The 19,018-nt window shown below is 34.3% G+C and overlaps 2 protein-coding genes across 5 annotated transcripts; one reads left to right on the top strand and one right to left on the bottom strand.

The window, feature by feature from the left end:
* The first annotated feature begins 1,063 nt into the window (after positions 1-1,063).
* On the top strand, positions 1,064-9,878 carry LOC139773713 (uncharacterized). 4 transcript variants are annotated; one of them, XM_071708367.1, is made up of 10 exons: positions 1,064-1,460; positions 2,009-2,044; positions 2,402-2,680; positions 2,791-3,027; positions 3,140-3,376; positions 4,516-4,740; positions 5,190-5,417; positions 5,528-5,755; positions 5,921-6,012; positions 6,097-9,878. In XM_071708367.1, the coding sequence occupies exons 1-10, from the start codon at positions 1,274-1,276 to the stop codon at positions 7,426-7,428; spliced, it is 3,081 nt and encodes a 1,026-aa protein (XP_071564468.1). In that variant the 5' UTR covers positions 1,064-1,273; the 3' UTR covers positions 7,429-9,878. The 4 variants fall into 4 exon arrangements, with proteins under 4 accessions (XP_071564468.1, XP_071564466.1, XP_071564470.1 ...); XM_071708368.1 differs by having other exon boundaries at positions 1,350-1,460; positions 2,009-2,328; positions 5,921-9,878; XM_071708365.1 differs by lacking the exon at positions 2,009-2,044 and having other exon boundaries at positions 5,921-9,878.
* Positions 9,879-10,221: 343 nt separating this feature from the next.
* Ccdc151 (Coiled-coil domain containing protein 151) lies at positions 10,222-17,308 on the bottom strand. The gene is made up of 9 exons (XM_071708362.1): positions 17,215-17,308; positions 14,515-14,636; positions 14,033-14,185; positions 13,853-13,954; positions 13,593-13,778; positions 13,394-13,509; positions 12,682-13,038; positions 10,881-12,383; positions 10,222-10,311 (listed from the first exon to the last, which is right to left on the bottom strand). The coding sequence occupies exons 1-8, from the start codon at positions 17,306-17,308 to the stop codon at positions 12,188-12,190; spliced, it is 1,326 nt and encodes a 441-aa protein (XP_071564463.1). The 3' UTR covers positions 10,222-10,311; positions 10,881-12,187.
* Between the last annotated feature and the right edge of the window lie 1,710 nt (positions 17,309-19,018).

The raw sequence follows: 19,018 nt of genomic DNA, 5'->3' as shown, positions 1-19,018 counted from the left end.
AAAAGATCATACATAATATCCAAGAAAGCAGTGAAAAATCAAATTAAGACATGTATTCTCTGCTTTAACCAAAAGCTTTTATCTAAACTGTCTGCTTTAACTATTTAATTGAAATAATAGTATACCTACATATATTATAATAATTATTACTTTATTAATAATTTTTACGTGGTTCAAAATTTAAATCCAACATTTCTTTGAAATAGACACTGTAGCTGTAAACTCGACTACGTCGATTTTGTCCAAATTCCTACAAATTTATAAAAAATATTTAATAAATATACATATTTAATATATAGTGATCAAAAAATAAAAGTATTACCTCGTGATTTAAATAACGAAACCTATCTTTGACATTTCGTTTTCGCTCACTTGTGTACGCTTCTTTTAAAGTAAATGTTAAAATTTCATGTAAAAATTCTTCAGAAATTGCATTTAAATACGCAAAATTTACAATGATCATTCGATTATGATCTTGGAAATTTTTATTCCAAAACATTTTTCGAATAAATTTAGGCCAAGTATTCGCATTTCCAACGACATCTTGTACCGCAAGCCACGGGTTATTATTTATTTGTTCTATTGAATATGCCATAATATCAAGTTGGAAGATATTGCGAAGCATTACAATAACGTTATAAAGTTATAACGATAATAGATTATATAGTCAATAACTTATTTGAAGTTAATTACAATTAAATGACTTAATTGAAGTAAGGCGCAAGATTATTGCGCATGCGTATTAATAAAAAAGTAAAAATACATACATAAATTGTCAACTTCTGTCAACTTCTTACTTACCGACATTGAAATATTATAAATATTAATTATAAACAAACGGAACATGAGCGACGATCAGAATCTTTTTTTTGACCCAAAATACACAAAATAAAAAAGTTTCAACAAAATCGGAGAGATTGGCGCTATACTGCATATTTACCAATTAGATTAAGATAGGCGAAATCTGCAGCGACAGTTTACGTGATACATATTTTTTCTCTTATTTATCACACATATCTCCGTTTATCATTCGCTTTGCTTTCTCGCTCAACTTGCGTTGAGCGCTTATCATTCGCACAGAGTCTTACACAAGTGGTGAAAGGATTGCGTAGGATTACTGCTGAATAAAAGTTATTTCTTACAATTCTATATTAACTATAGAAGACGGAAAAACATTTTAACAGATTTCTCAACTGTGATTTCAAGCAGAAAGAAGTACCAATATTAAGAGACATAAAAGGAGACAAATTTGAAGATTCTACTGTGAGGAGAGATGTCGTGCGACGAAAGCATTTTTTGTTGTTATAAGAGGCCGGAATATAGTATAAATGAAAGTAATGTGGACTCAATTGATCTGGAAGTACGGCCTTATCAGTCAACGGCTTCTTCTTCGTCACCTTCCTCTCCTCAAAAGAATAGTCTTTTTCACAGATTGCGATATGGATGGTTAGATATACCAGGTAATTGCAATGTGTATGCGTGCACCTGTTGTGTGCATAACATGTATGTGTGTGCTCGCACCCGCGCACGCATGAACAAGGAGGGAAGCATTTTCGTTAAAAAAAATTGTACATATAATATTACATCAAATGTTCTGGCTCTGATAGATTACAAAAAATACAAATAATTGTTCTTAGAAGAAATTAAATTGTAAAGAATTTAGTGTCACTTTATTCAAATTTCTTTGAAAACTTGCAAATAAAAGAGCAGACTCTTAAATTCTATCTGAACAATAGTGACGAGATTAAGTGCCTAAAAGTTACGAAAGAAGGATTCCAGGCCAAGTTTATATCTCTCAGAGTCGCCGAAGAATTACTATAAATATAGCTATGTAATTATTTCAAAATTAGTACTTGTCCCATTTATATTGACAATGTTCCAATTTATGATAATTTCTTCTTTTTTTTTGAAAAAATTAATATTTTTTATTTATCCGCATTTAGAGTTAGCCTCTTTTCTTTGAAGTATTTTTCCCGGCTTTTCAACATTTTCTTTATGTTATTTTCAGATTCCGCCAACATTGTCAGGTCGCTTGCGTACGCAAGTGTGTATATTTTTATTCTACCGATTACAGTTCCTCCAACTTGTCTTTTCTTCAAAAACTTTTTTACATTTGCTAAATATATTATGAAAAGCAGTGGGCTCAGGGGGCAGCCTTGCCTTAGTCCTCTGTCCAGAATCTTTCTGTTACTTTATTGTTTCCCAATACCACTCTGCTTATAGTCTCCAGTCTGATTTTTTTCTGATTTTGACAATCTCACTCGTTTTCCTTAATAAATCAGCTAATAAGTACGGATCCAATATTTATTCCAAACATGTATTTAACATGTAAGCAAAATCAATTTTGTATACTCTGTTTAACATGTATATTATTAATTTATTAATTTATTATTATGATGAGATTTCTCGGTCAGTAACTTGGACATTCGCGAGATTCTAAGGAGGTCTATTGAAAGCCCAGCACGTTTGAATATGATCAAAGAAGAGGCTCTTTTGTATGGTCATGACATCGTTTTTCGTGAACTACTTAACTCACCACCCGAAGTAACCGGTGCGATGATTCTGGACGTCTGCCGACTACTGGAAATATCGCCACTAGAAATCGACAATCGGTTGGAGTATATAAAGCTGATCTTGGGATGGGAATTTAGGAAAACCATGGATGTTCGTTCCGTTGATGGTGATTATATACATATATCGACAAGTATAATAGTACAAACAATAAAAGAAATAGCATTTCTTAGAAAACAAATTTCTTACAAATATCTGAATTATGATTTCGTCTTTTAGGCGCTTTAGCACATTTGAATATGATCAAAAAGGAGGCTCTTTTGTATGGTCATGATATCATTTTTCGTGAACTACTTAACTCACGGCCCAAAGTAACCGGTAAGATGATTCTGGAAGTCTGCCGACTACTGGAAATATCGCCACTAGAAATCGAAAATGCGTCTGATCAGCTGGAGTATATAAAGCTGATCCTGGGACAGGGATTTAGGGAAACCATAGATGTTCGTTCCGTTGATGGTGATTATATACATATATCGACAAGTATAATAGTACAAACAATAAAAGAAATAGCATTTCTAAGAAAACATAAATTTCTTACAAATATTTGAATTATGATTTCGTCTTTTAGGCGCTTTAGCAGATTTGAATATGATCAAAAACCAGGCCCTTTTGTATGGTCATGATATCATTTTTCGTGAACTACTTAACTCACGGCCCGAAGTAACCGGTAAGATGATTCTGGAAGTCTGCCGACTACTGGAAATATCGCCACTAGAAATCGAAAATGCGTCTGATCAGCTGGAGTATATAAAGCTGATCCTGGGACAGGGATTTAGGGAAACCATAGATGTTCGTTCCGTTGATGGTGATTATATACATATATCGACAAGTATAATAGTACAAACAATAAAAGAAATAGCATTTCTAAGAAAACATTAATTTCTTACAAATATTTAAATTATGATTTCGTTTTTTAGGCGCTTTAGCAGATTTGAATTTGATAAAAGACAAGGCCCGTTCGTATGGTCATAATATCATTTTTCGTGAACTACTTAACTCACGACCCAAAGTAACCGGTAAGATGATTCTGGAAGTATGCCGACTACTGGAAATATTGCCACTAAAAATCGACTATCAGTTGGAGTATATGAAGCTGATCCTGCGACGGGGATTTAGGGAAACCATGGATGTTTGTTCCGTTGATGGTGATTATATACATATATCGACAAGTATAATAGTACAAACAATAAAAGAAATATCATTTCTTAGAAAACATAAATTTCTTACAAATATTTGAATTATGATTTCGTCTTTTAGGCGCTTTTAGCACATTTGAAAATGATCAAAAAAGAGGTCCTTTTGTATGGTCGTGATATCATTTTTCGTGAATTACTTAACTCACGACCTAAAGTAACCGATAAGATGATTCTGGAAGCCTGCCGACTACTGGAAATATCGCCACAAGAAATCGACGAACAGTTGGAGTATATAAAGCTGATCCTGGGACAGAGATGTGGGGAAACCATGGATGTTCTTTCCGTTGATGGTGATTATATACATATACCGATAAGTATAATAGTACAAACAATAAAAGAAATAGCATTTCTTAGAAAACATAAATTTCTTACAAATATTTGAATTATGATTTCGTCTTTTAGGCATTTCGTCTTTAGCACATTTGAATATGATCAAAAAAGAGGCCCTGTTGTATGGTCATGATATTATTTTTTGTGAACTACTTAACTCACGACCCGAAGTAACCGATAAGATGATTCTGGAAGTCTGCCGACTACTGAAAATATCGCCGCTAGAAATCAACAATCAGTTGGAGTATATAAAGCTGATACTGGGACAGAGATGTGGGGAAACCATGGATGTTCGTTTCGTTGATGGTGATTATATACATATATCGACAAGTATAATAGTACAAACAATAAAAGAAATAGCATTTCTTAGAAAACATAAATTTCTTACAAATATCTGAATTATCATTGCGTCTTTTAGGCGCTTTAGCACATTTGAAAATGATAAAAAAAGAGGTCCTTTTGTATGGTCCTGATATCATTTTTCGTGAACTACTTAACTCACGACCCGAAGTAACCGGTAAGATAATTCTGGAAGCCTGCCAACTATTGGAAATATCGCCACTAGAAATCGACAATCAGTTGGAGTATATAAAGCTGATGGGACAGAGATTTAGGAAATTCATAGATGTTCGTTACGTTAATGGTGATTATATACATATATCGACAAGTATAATAGTACAAACAATAAAAGAAATATCATTTCTTAGAAAACATAAATTTCTTACAAATATCTGAAATATGATTTCGTCTTTTAGGCCCTTTAACACATTTGAATATGATCAAAAAAGAGGTCCTTTTGTATGGTCATGATATCATTTTTCGTGAACTACTTAACTCACGACCTGAAGTAACCGGTAAGATGATTCTGGAAGTCTGCCGACTACTGGAAATATTGCCGCTAGAAATAGGCAACCAGTTGGAGTATATGAAGCTGATCCTGGGACCCCCATGGAAAACTATGGATGTTCGTTCCTTTGATGGTGATTATATACATATATCAAAAAGTATAATAGTACAAACAATAAAAGACATAGCATTTCTTAGAAAACATAAATTTCTTACAAATATCTGAATTATCATTTCGTCTTTTAGGCGCTTTAGCACATTTGAAAATGATCAAAAAAGAGGTCCTTTTGTATGGTCCTGATATCATTTTTCGTGAACTACTTAACTCACGACCCGAAGTAACCGATAAGATGATTCTGGAAGCCTGCCGACTACTGGAAATATTGCCACTAAAAATCGACAATCAGTTGGAGTATATAAAGCTGATCCTGGGACGGGGATTTAGGGAAACCATGGATGTTCGTTCCGTTGATGGTGATTATATACATATATCGACAAGTATAATAGTACAAACAATAAAAGAAATAGCATTTCTTAGAAAACAAATTTCTTACAAATATCTGAATTATGATTTCGTCTTTTAGACGCTTTAGCACATTTGAATATGATCAAAAAAGAGGCCCTTTTGTATGGTCATGATATCATTTTTCGTGAACTACTTAACTCACGGCCCGAAGTAACCGGTACGATGATTCTGGACGTCTGCCGACTACTGGAAATATCGCCGCTAGAAATCGACAATCAATTGGAGTATATAAAGCTGATCCTGGGACAGGGATTTAGGGAAACCATGGATGTTCGTTCCGTTGATGGTGATTATATACATATATCGACAAGTATAATAGTACTAACAATAAAAGAAATAGTATTTCTTAGAAAACAAATTTCTTACAAATATCTGAATTATGATTTCGTCTTTTAGGTGCTTTTTGAAAAATTTGTACAGATATTCTGTATCAAAAATTTTTATTTTACAGATATAGGCAATACGGCATTGCATTACGCTCTCGAGAGAAATTGGTACGAAGCTGCAACTGTACTTCTCAAGGAAGGCAGTTACCTCGGTCAGGTGAACAAATTCAACAACATCGTTATCGCGGATATTCCAGAATTCACATTGTCCAGCTATTTTAATGACTGCATTCAATTAAAGAATGAATGGACGGACAAGTGTACGATCGAGTTCGACTATCGTTGCTTGATGCCGCACGAAAATTTTACTGATCAGCAAGAAATTTCGCGAGCGACCTGTGAAATGGAAGTAATTTTGTATATCGCCAATAACGACACGCTCAAACATTTGTTGAGACATCCGTTAATCTCGTCCTTTCTCTACATTAAATGGTACATGATACGGCATGTTTTGTACGCAAATTTCGTTTTTTACACAATGTTCTATTTCTTCGTGAACGCCTACATACTAAGTATGACTTACGACACAAGTAGAAATAGACAGCAAATAGCTAACGATAGTTTCAATACGGTCTTTGCATGTACTTTGCAAAACAATCTATCGTGGGTTTTTGCCATGGGGATGTTGCTGTTCTTCACTTCCCGAGAGATCTTGCAATTTATCTCCTATCCCCAACGCTACTTGGTAGATTTGGAAAACTGGTCGCAAGTTCTGCTAATTGTACTGACTCTTGCACTGCTGTGCGGCGCAGGACTGCAAATCGGAGTCATGGTTATCCTGCTGTCCACCTGGGAGCTAATGACTCTGATAAGCCATCATCTATTTCCGTCCACTTGTATCGAAATGTTTCGAACTGTCTTCTTCAATTTCGTTCGCTTTTTCTTCCCGTATCTGATTCTGATCCTCGCATTCACTCTAGCTTTCTACATGCTCTTGAGGAATGACGGTTTCTCTAATCCTGGTCTTTCGCTTTTCAAAACCATCATTATGTTCACCGGCGAGTTTGACGCCAATGACATTTCTTTTTCTGCGTATCCTGTTTGGAGCCGCATTGTGCTCATGATGTTCATCTTTTACATAGTCATCGTGCTGTTTAATTTGCTTAACGGTTTGGCAATCAGCAACATTGCCGAGATTCTGAATAACGCCGAGATTATCGGACTAATCTCCCGGGTACGTCTGATCGCTTGTTTCGAAAGAATGATAGTCGCGAAACCGTTCTGCTGGAATTCTAAATGGACGTTGTCGAATCCTTTCAATTTCTTTTCCAACAAGATTCTTCTCTTTCCACATTACCTCAGATGCGGTAAGATAAGTTTCAAACCTTACGATGATAATCTGATTGTTTATGATGGCGATAGGCATAACGTTGATGATTCCATGGATTACAAACGTTGGTCCACTTTGAAAATGGATCCTAACATAGTCAAACATGCTAAGCAGGTTGTCTACGATAAGAATGAACTATCGAATGATGGTATAATGAATGAACTTGCTAAGTTGCAAACAAGATTGACACAGATAAAAATTACTTTGAGATGTGAAGTTGATGCTGAAGAAAACATTATTTAAAATTAAATTTGAGAGGCTTTCTTAAGTAAGTGTTAAGTAATAAAGTGCATGTAAAATGAGAAGATTATATAAAAGATATAATATTATTTTTTAATCAATATGTAGAAATTGAGAGATTGAATAAAATGATAGATAGAAGAGAGAGCTATAAATTTAGAGAAGATCACAGAAACGGTAATCTTGATTGACACAAGTAAGCGTCACTTTGAAACATTGAAGATTTAAGAATTAGAAGAATTATCTAAATCTATATGTGTGACATAACAAGATTTTCTTTTTTACAAAACTAACATTTTCAAGAAATAAATGACTTAAATGATAACGTCTTGACGAATACAGGATCAAAACCAATGGTCGAATCGTCACGATGATTATTTGCCAATTATAGCTGGATAAAATAAAAGCTTAATTGTTAAATGATTTATTTAACGATAAGACTATCATCGCAATAAAAAGCTTCAGAACTTTTTTTCCGGGAATGACTTCGAATTATTATAATTTAGATCAATGGTACACGAAATAAGCAATAAAATAATTTTTTTTCGATTTTTTAGTTATTACTTTCATAATTACTAGTATATATATAAATATATATATTATCAGTTGCGGAGTGGATTTTAGAGAGACTGGACAGACGGTACCGCGAGTGGTAGCTAAGGCTACGGCCTTCTCGTCAGATGATATCGCCACACGTGTGACCAGACTTTCCTGGTAAAAGTCAAACGTTAATAAACGTTAGTAGGCCAGTCATATTAGACATCGATTCGTCCAATTAATCTTCCCAGGTTGCAACCACTATGAATCGCTTTGATTTGAGGTGCTATAAGTGGGATTTATTTTGCTTCGCAAAATTAACGCGGAATAAAAAGTTATTAACAATATTATCAACAAAAAACGCAATTTTTTATATTTTTTCTCAAATATCTCGAAAACTAATCAAGATAGGGTAACTAACTGTACGTACCTTTTTTGTAGAGCGTAAAGTTATCTACAATAATGATCTGAACAACATTGATTGTCAAGTCAGTCGTTTAGCTTGCACGCGCCGTCAAACTCCGAGACTCGGATCCCAAAAAACCTCGATTTCATCGTTTTTTTTATGTTGCGCCGGTGATTTTTTTCCGTTATTTAAAATGGAATTAAAAAAAAAATCACACATCATCTGAGAACTACAAAGAATACTTTTCATGGCGCAATCGATTTTTTAGACCCTTTTTCTTTAGTTTGTAGCTATGTAACCAAAAAATTTTGACTTTTTGGATTAGTCTTAGTTTTTCGCTGTTTTCAGGCCTTAGAATTCATTTGAGACGAATTTTATCGTATGCATTTTGTTGTGGACGAAATTTGCAACAAAAATGGACCCTTGTATTTTTTTCGTACGACGAACGCTGATTTTTTTATTGACACGCAAAGTTATCCAATATTGCGCACAGGTCGGATAACGTTTGTTTTACACCGAAATAATTATTTTTCATTAAAATTTACGTGATTTTTCTCATTATTATTGAACCATATTGCAAAAAACGGTTATCCGGCTATAAAAAGCGTTATCCGGGGGGCAAAAAATATCACCACAAGTTTTGAAGTGAAAAACTTTCCCTTTAAAATTTCGCAAGAAACATGACTAGGAGCCGATCTATCGGCTTTTATAGTTACCTACATGTGCATTTTACAAAGTATTGTGTACTGCCGACATTTGCGTTATTCGATGTGCACCATGGAAAGTTTGCTCGATCGAATTTTGCACATCATGTGTACGTTGTGTGTGTCAGAAGATACGCATCACACATCGTACTGACACATACATCATACACATGATGTGCAAAATCCGATCGAGCAAACTTTTCATGATGCACATCGAATAACGCAAATGCCGTCGGTACTACACAATACTTTGCGAAATGCACAAATAACTATAACTCGGCTTCTATTGGCGTGTGGTAGAGCCTACATGTTTCTTGCACCATTTTAAAGGGAAAGTTTTCCATTTCAAAGCTTATGTTGTAACATTTTTTGCCCCATTCTTATTTTTTCCGTGGAAGACTACAAAGTCATGACATTCCCAGGATTTTTCCAAGACTTGATTTTGGTTCTCACAGAAAAGACAATTCGATAGGGCGCACAATATCATCTTATCTTACCTACTTTAAAGTAGGGTTTTATCCTTTAAAACACGCCAAGAAAAATTATCCTACGATCTTTCCAAGATCTGAGATATGATCTCTTAAAAATCGGCAAAATTTGCAAATTTTAAAGCGCTCCCCTAATGTTTTGCGTAGCGTATTTATGGATTATAAATTTTTAGCTGCCCTTTTTATACTTTGCAAACTGATTGTGAGATAGAAGGAAAAATGAAGGTACAAAATGAAGAAAATTCAGGTATTGTGAATATACGTTTAAGTATTTTTTATATTATATTATTATTATATTATATTATATATTGTGAGATATGAAAGGAAATGGAAATATACTATGATAGTTAAAAAAAATTTTTTTTGTATTGTGATTTCAAAGAACAACCACTAAAAGTACATTTTCTCCATTACTATGACATATAACAATTTATTATCTGACGTTTTTCAAATAATGGATGAAAGTAAAGATAAAAAAGTAAGGTTTTATTTGTAAAGGCTTTAAGGTTTTTAGTTTTTATGTTCAAACAATTTATCTTCTGAAAGCGAATCCTTTACGACGGCTCTTGGTATCGACGAGCAACTGCGCCTGTCTTTTCAATACATTTCGAGATGGGACTTCGTCCTCGTCCTCCGAGAGGGGAGCAGCCGGAGTCACACAAGATGGAAACCTTGGAAACAATGGCCCACCGCTGTTTACACGCATTGTTTTGCCTTCTACCGAGGTTGTAGCGATCGACATTGTTTCTACCTGAAAGGAGATATTTATGGCCGATCGTGTCAATTTAGGGATCCCTTGAGAATTTCCGCTTACATAAATCACATAGGATTTGCAAGTTCGAGAAACCGCCCGCAGACAATATAACAATAGCGGAATGTTAGAAGTAAAATAAATTAGAAACGGTAGCAGATTTTGAAAAAATGTAAAATCTTTTGTATAAGTAACTTCCCAGACAGCACGCATGTATAAAAAACATCTTTTATGCTGTCTGGGTGATATACATTGTTTATAAAAATAAATGAGTGTCCTTTAATAAATAAATTGTTAACATAATAATAAAAATGTATTATAATATAAAAACATGTAATAAATGATTATTGCTATCATTAAGAACAAAAAACATGTAGATGTTAGATATTTATAAACATAATATTTTACAAACTATTATTTTCGTTATATAGAAATATCTTTTAGTTACTATTATCTTACTATTTTTGAACTAAAGTAATTATAATAAAAACAAATTTTTAAAATAAAAATGAAATTTTATGGCTGTGGCTTTTTTCAAAAAATTTTTTTTGGAGATAATTAAAACTAACCTTGTCTAACAAGGCTTCGTCCATCGTTTCAATATATTTTTCGGATGCGCTTAAAACATCCATTCCATATTTGACTTTATTGGTTAGCAATTCGATAATTGCTAAGGTATCATCCATTTTAATATCCTCAAGCAGAGGAGTATCTGTAACATGCTATAAATGTGTGTTTGTAAATGTCGAAATATGTAGCATTAAGAAGACATCTTCTAGAAAATGATTAAAGACATGAAAATTTATTTTTTTATTTTAAAACTATAATACTTTCATCTAATTTTCCTTAAGTTAGTCTTGTTATAAATCATGTAATAAACTTTGCGAATAAAAAAACTGTTCAGGACACGTATTATATGGAACTTTTCGGAATGGATTCGGTTTCTATATAAATTTCTAAATAAAAAATTGATTTTTCACCGTAAGGACTTTTATCAAAGGCAGCTTTAGCGCAGGTATGTCCAAAAGATTGACCCAACAATTTGTATCAGAAATTAACAAGTACTAGGTTCCACGTATATTTCCGATAGAATCAATATACTGATTTTTCACGCGGTTCTCTTCGGGTTACTGAAGTGTTTATTTTCGATCGAATATCGAGGTGTTAATGTGCGGGGCTGGTGATGCTACTTGAGGTGAGAATTACGGAACGCGGGTTATTCAGGAAAATCCATCGGCGATACGAGATGGGTAATGCTAGGGGTGTCGAAGCTTCCAGGAACAATAAATAGTCGAAGATGTTCACCACTAAAGGCACACAGTCAGACACCACTAAAGATGATTTTACTAATTTAATTAGGCGCATACACGGCACTTCCATTTCGACATTACGAAGCTTTATCCACCGAATATGTTCGTTCGTACGTGATAATTCGTAGGGACACGTTGCGTGCTTAACGCGCAAGGAAAAGCGTTAATTAAGATCCTTCTCTACTTTGAGAATTGACCATTCGGTCAATATTCCTTTGTCATTATTTTTATCTTGCTAATTATCGCGCGATTTCAATCGATTTTCAAATCTGAACTCATTTTTGTTTATCTTCATTCTCCTAGCACCAACAGTTTTCGAACTTACAAAATTATATCAGAATCGCCTAAAGAATTGTGAGGTCTTATGTAATCGCTAGGAAACAGTATCATTTCTTATCCTAACTAAAAACTTTTCTAATCACGCATATTATAAAAAATAAGATATTACCAGAAATGCTATCTTAAATACTTTGGAGTGACTTATTTGGAGAAATTGTCCAGTTTTTTTCTGATATGTAAATCGGTGAGCGTGGGGCCTTTCTAAACACGGGATCTGTCTTGGGCTGTCAATCCATCTGAACTCTGTCGTCCACGGACTTATAATTAATAACTCTCACCTGGAACTTCTCACATAGTTTGTACAGTATACCAGTTACTTCATTTAAGAGCTCGCGGATTCGTCGACTTGCATTCTCAGCTCTCTCCTTGCGAGATCGCTGTTCATCGATTTGCGAGTTGAGTTTTGCCGTTACTTCTGCGTTTCTGAAATATTTAGAATGTGATGGGATCAAACCTATAATTTAAGTAATCAGTTTTACAGTCTTTATAACATACAGAACCTATCTAAAAGCGGATTTTTTCATACAAATGTGAAATTCTGAGAAAAAGTAAGCTTTTCAATTTATATTTTGTAAATTAAAGTAGATCTTATAAATTATGGATTCGAATCACACCATTTTAATGATTTCTCTTTATGTTAATAGATTAAATTAAATTAATAGGTCTATTTAACAGATGTTTAATAAACTCGCTATCAATTATTGCTCTCTCGAAAACTAACTGTTCGGCACTCTTCGTTTCTGAAAATTTTCTTGTCTCTATCTCGACGTTGAGCTCCTGTCTCTTCTTTTCCAACTCCATCTTCTCCTGTTCCGTGGCCGTTCGCATTTTCTGCAGACTCTCTTTGGTCGCCTGTTGACCCAGAAACCGGTTCAAAACTTCCTCGGACTTGGACACTCCGGTGGCGCTCCGCAACTTGGCGAACGCCTCCTCCAGACGCGCCAGCTCGTCCTTGATCATGTCCTCTTGTATCTGTACGCGACTTTTCCCACGTGTTTCGAAATCATCACGCGGACGGGTTTGGAATATCATGCGCTCCAACCGCTCCAATTCCATCTTTCGGTCCGACACGCGCTGCCTGATTACGCAAAAATGTCAAATACCAAATTATACTTGCGATGTGTTATCAGGAACAAATTTGGTTATTATTTATTGTTAACAGAACTGCATGTGATTAGAAGAAATTGCGGTTGCAATAGGGTCCGCAATAGAAAGATAATTCTTGAAATATTAAGCTATCATTCGTGGACCTACACAGGTATATTAAGCTATCTAACCCAAATTATTAGAACGCAAAAAATTTTATATGGAATTAATTTGCTAATTATTTGCTATTTTTTGCTTTTAAAAGTAATTTTTTTGCTCCAGCTATTAAAAAGTTACGAAGGGCTGGATAGCTTAAGAAACTATCCTTTTAGCTTAATATACCTGACCTATACTCCTTGATGACAAAGTCGCGTTTTTTGCTGGAATTTGTCTCCTCGATTTCCTCTTTCACCAGTGTCTCTTGAGTGCTGTCTTTCAGGTCTATAGCTTCTTCCTTCACTCCCTGCAATCAACAGTGGCATTAAAAGCTTTTCTATATTATTCTCTTCGCGTCATTATTAGCTTTTACTCTCTTCGTGCCCTTGCCTGTAAGCGCTTGATCTCGTTTTCCTGTTGTTTTATGCCGTCTTCCAAATCTTTCAAGGAAGAGGCGTAAAAGACTGATTTCTCTTTTAACTCGGAGCAAACAGAACGGTATTTCATGCGCGCGATATTTGCCTTAATTTGCATCATTCGGATATGCTCCAGCTGTACTTCCAAAGTCTCGATCTTCTGCGCAAACCCAAGAATGCATTTGTAAAAGTGTATCACTTACGAGTCATATCGCGAATTTTAGATTAAATTACCTTCTTCATAGGATTTTCCGTCTTCTTTTTGAACACGCAATGACCGCGTCTATGCGCCAGTTCTTTACTTTCTGTTTGCAAAATGTTCAAGGTACGTTCATGCTAATAGGATGCAGATGTTAAGACATTTCACACGTCGTCGTCTGTCATACCTCGAGACATACATATGTAGTTACTCACCTTCTCTTTTTCATATTTAATTAAATCCAGCTTCTTTCTTAGACGCACGTTGTTCTCACTTGCCGTGTTTATAATTTCTTCCAAATTGCATTTGTTTACGCAAGCTATAGAGTCGCGGCTGAGCAGAGCCGCGCGGTCCATCGCTTCTTTATTCTAAAAGATTTAACATTAGTTCGTAAAAACTAATTGAAGGGTAAAACTAATTAAAAGGTATAAGAGAAAAACGATCAAACTTTTGTCGAAATTGATCTGATCTATCTTGTGGAATTTTCAAAGAACTTTCATAATTCTTATCTGTTTTGATCAAGAACAGTCACAATTCATTGGAAATAAGGTCGAAAGATGTACTGAAAAACGCGTAGTCTATATGCGCTTGTGAGGTAGAATCATTAGAGTCCAACATTACTCTAGATGGACATTAATCATTTTTTCCCTGTACCCTTTATTTAATCTGTCTTTCCTCTTTTGACAACCCACGTTACATTTTTTGCTCTCGCATATTTGACGTAAAGTTCTTTAACTTTCTTCTTGAGATCAGAAATTTTTTGAGCGTTTTCACGTTTCTTTGCATCGTATTCCTCAAAATTGGCCTTTCTTTGACCCTCTGAAAAAAAAAAAATCATATTGTATTTTATATTCCTTAAAAGATATTATATGCCTAAAAGATTACAAAAACAAATGTATTTAACAGCGTTTATTTAATTTAATAAACAAATTTATAAAATATACATTTTCCTATAGTTACATTTTTCGCTTCAATCATTATTAATTATTTTAATAAATCGCTGATGTTACTCGTAAAAGTTGCATTACAAAATGAACAATAATTAGCACAAGAATAGTTGTTGAAAAGTTTCTATATTAACATCTAAGGACTAATTGTAAGGCATGTAAATCGTAATTGCACTAGTGCTTGATCATGAATCAACCAGTGAACCAGTTGTTGAGGGTACCTATACACTGTTTTGTATGTCTATCCATGTTGGGTACATACAAACGTACCCTCGCAACGCAACGAGCTCTAAGTAAACATCGCAATTTTCTGCAAAAACGATTACCCGATCGTAGGGTAGTACCATGGTGTAAATATATGACGTACACCATGGGTAGTACGTTAATGACAAGCTGCTATCGCTTTCCTAGATGACTTTAAGGAAAAAGGAAATGGAAAAAAGTCAAGCCGTGCGCGGTCACTCGCACGAGCGAACGAGCTCGGGTGATACGTTAATTCGATCTCTGTCACGGGAAATGCGAACGTGTCTCGACTTACGAGGAATCGTGAAACTTGGCCGTCGGCTATTACTGTCTAGAGCTCTACACGGTGAGCCACGTGCGTAAGTATGGTAGATGAAACGGCGACTATATAACAGCAGTGACTGACTGGGTTCAGAGAATCGAGTATACAACGATAGATAAATCTATTCAGCCGTCTCGATTCCCTGTAATGGCGCGAGAGATCTTTAAAAGCCAATCTATTCAATGCTCGTCACTATCGAACCTGCTTATTATTTATGTCGAATATATCTAACGTCGGCTCATTAATGCGAACGTAAACACTCTGCAAGAAGCTTACGCAAAGAAATTCATTCACAACAACTCTCATTTAATCGGAAAGTTTATTGTTCGGTGTGTTATTCGCTTTTAGAAAACTACGAATTAATTATTAATTTATTAGTATATTAATAATTAATTATTATTAATTTATTTATTAATTTGTAAGAATAATTCCATCAAACTGAAATTGTAAAACAACTGTAATTTATAAAATAATATAAATATAATAAATATAATAATAAGATAAAACAAAAATAATATGTACACTATAAAAAATTAGATTGAGTAATAAAAGAATAATAAAATTAAAAAAAAATTAAAAATATCTTTTATTATTATTATTCCCGGTCTCCCCTACCCTATTATACATATATTGACTTAAAATTTAGATTTTATAGATTCATTCGAAAGAGGACAGTTTTAGTTAAATATTATTAAATTAATATTATTAATTTAATTATAGTAAAATGATTTAATGTAATAAATAGCATAAAAAAATATATATATGTAAAAAAAATACAAAAAGTCACACACATGTAATATCGATAATAATCAATAAATAAGTATTTAACTTTTTTTCAGTCATGAGATTAATATAAGTATTTTGTTGTTAAAATATTATATCTCTTTTTGCAGGTAACAAATCTTCTACATTAGATATTCTGCATTTATATGTTACGTGAAATTGGATTTTCATGTTAACTGCATTTTCTTGCAAGTCTCTCTACTGCGTTTAACGGCACGATAGTCTTTCTTGACCAATAATTACGCAATGGAAATGCAATCCTCTCGCGTTGTCCTATAACATGCAATAAAAGACTTGGTTGAGATAAGAGAAAAAATGGTCGCCTCGACCAAGACTTGGTCGAGGCGACCATTTTTTCTCTTATCTCAACCAAGTCTTTTTGTCCTATAACATGCAATCTAATCGATTGTATCTCGTTGTCTGAAAATCTCCTGCTCCCCTTTTTTATTCTACTTCTGTGTCACTATTTTTATATACGCGTGATGCCGTGTCATCTCGGATACTGGTTATTCCAGTTCAACTTGTTCATATTTATCATTGTATAATACGATCACGATCCTGAAATGTCAGTGAGCTGTCTTTTTTTGGCACGCCTTGCTCTGTGGTGTAACAAATATCTGAATATTGAAATACATGGTGTTTTATTTATACTGCATTACAATGCACTATATCTGGACTGCACATTTTTTCATGATCTTGAAGTCAAAATTCATACTTGTAGTTTTTCAATTTTTAACTTTATATAAATTTTTTCAACAAAACAGCAAATTTCTATTCAAGTTAAATTAACTAAAGATGTCTTTGTGTTCGTTTTTGAAATTTAATTCTATAGAAGCTTGCTATTTTTAATCTCTAATTAAATCGAAATCTTAAGTGCCTCAAAATCTTTTGATAATTGAAAAAATAAGGAAAATTAACTTCAAGCGTTTAGTAAAATTTCTGTCACTATAAAGTGACTATAAAGCAAAGCTACAGAAGTAGCACACCCTGTATAAGCGCAAGATCTGACTGCAACATTGTCGTAGAGCAGCATTGATTCGTGGAGGGTTGTCAGGAACGGTATAAATTAGCGAAGGATGTTTTGTGCAATTTGAGCCGTTACCTGACAACTGGATTTTCTTCTTGATCTCGACGATCTTTTTATTGAGCTCGTTCAGCTTGTTCTCGGCGGCAGATAGAGTCTGATGTTCGGACATGTTTTCGCGATTGAGAAAGGGTGTCCACGTGGAACACTGTATCGACTTAATAATGTTGTTCGTCGTCTGGACGACTTGAATCCGATTCTCCGACATTGAATATCGCGAACTGACGTTATGTGAAGCACATAATTTGAACAGAATAAAGGAATAAAAGGATAAAATTATGAAGGAATTTGTTATGGAATGTCGGAACATGCACACAATAAACTTGCTATAGAATTAGATTGTCTATATAACTCATAATTTTAAATAAGAAGTTTAGTTATTATATTTATTAAATATTATTATTATATTATTATTATATTTATCTAAATAAAAGTTATTATACGTATTATATGTATTTATTATAACTTTTATATGTACTTATAATTTTGTATATCTCACATGCATACGCAATTTATTCAAAATTTTTGTTTGTCTCAAAATTATCATGCTCATAAGTAGAGGTTTAATGTACAAGATAATATCAAACAGAATCCGTAAGTGTAATGTGGAGCAGTTATATGTTTAAAAAAATAAAAAACTACATGTGAACTATTCGACATAATCCCCACTTGTTCAATAAATTTGCGTCAGCGAAAAACCAGTGATTGGATTTTACCAAAAAAATTCTTTTTGCCGACTGCCACTCGTACACCGCATTATAAATGTCCTGGTCAAACTGGAAGTGACGACCACGTCTTTAAGTGGCTCAAAGAAATGGTAATCGTTTGATGAAAAGTCTGGCGAGTAAAGTAAATGTATAGGATTTCGAAATTCATATCATGAAGTGCAATTCTGGTAGCATCTACAGTGTGAGGTTTAGCATTGTCTTGGAAGTAAACGTCTTTCGTTGCATGAGATCACGGCGTTTTTTTTTCGGATCGCTGGCTTCTGATGGTTTTGCAGGAGGTCACAATAGCTTCTGCTGGTCACAATTTGACCCCTGGACCTCCAGAACTCCATTTCATGACACGACGCACGAGTGGCGTGACAATCGGCAGAAAGAATTTTTTTCCTTATGTCATCCAATCGTTGGGTTCCCGGTGGCACAGATACGTTAGATTAAACTCAAAAGAAATAATATTAAACGATTAATATGTAATTTTATTTCCTTTAGAATATAATTTTATTTCCTTTAAAATACTCTAAATCACTTTTGCGGGTTTTATATTTAACTCTTCTTTGTAACAAATACCTACATTGATTTAACCACCATTCACTTGGGTGAAAGGCATTTACTCTTACATCATGAAATATCATATGATCACTATAAATTGATTATAGCAACTAGATTATTTAAAATTTATCCGCTAAAAACTCGCATAAAAGAAAAAATGTAGGAAGTAGCATTCTACTATAATTCACATTGTATTATTTCAATGAAAGAATTTTTACGAAGTAATTTGTGATGGCACGTTATTAATTATGCAGCTATCTCCGTTTCTCTTCTTCCATCTGCTTTGTTTTCAGTGACGAATCTCACCAATTGGACGCTAACCGCCGTTGCGCTCCGCGGGACAATTGTACCGTGGCCGCGCTACGTCGTCGTCGCCAGGCGCAGATGTTTGCAGTTCGATGATAAGGTTAATGGCATCATTAATAAGGCCAATGGGAAGCGTGTGTTTGCAGCTTCGTGCGCGCATCTCGCGTGCTGCGGGCACAAAGGGGCAGAGGAGATTATTCATAAAGGCCCCTGCCTGCCTCCTGCCTCCCTCGCTTCTCCGG

The sequence above is a fragment of the Temnothorax nylanderi genome, unplaced genomic scaffold, assembly GCF_030848795.1.
Source record: "Temnothorax nylanderi isolate EJ_2023f unplaced genomic scaffold, tnyl_v1.0 TNYL_tig0067_pilon, whole genome shotgun sequence".
Taxonomy (NCBI): Eukaryota; Metazoa; Arthropoda; class Insecta; order Hymenoptera; family Formicidae; genus Temnothorax; species Temnothorax nylanderi.
The sequence above is the reverse complement of the archived record's forward strand: the minus strand, read 5'-3'. Positions and strand labels throughout refer to the sequence as shown.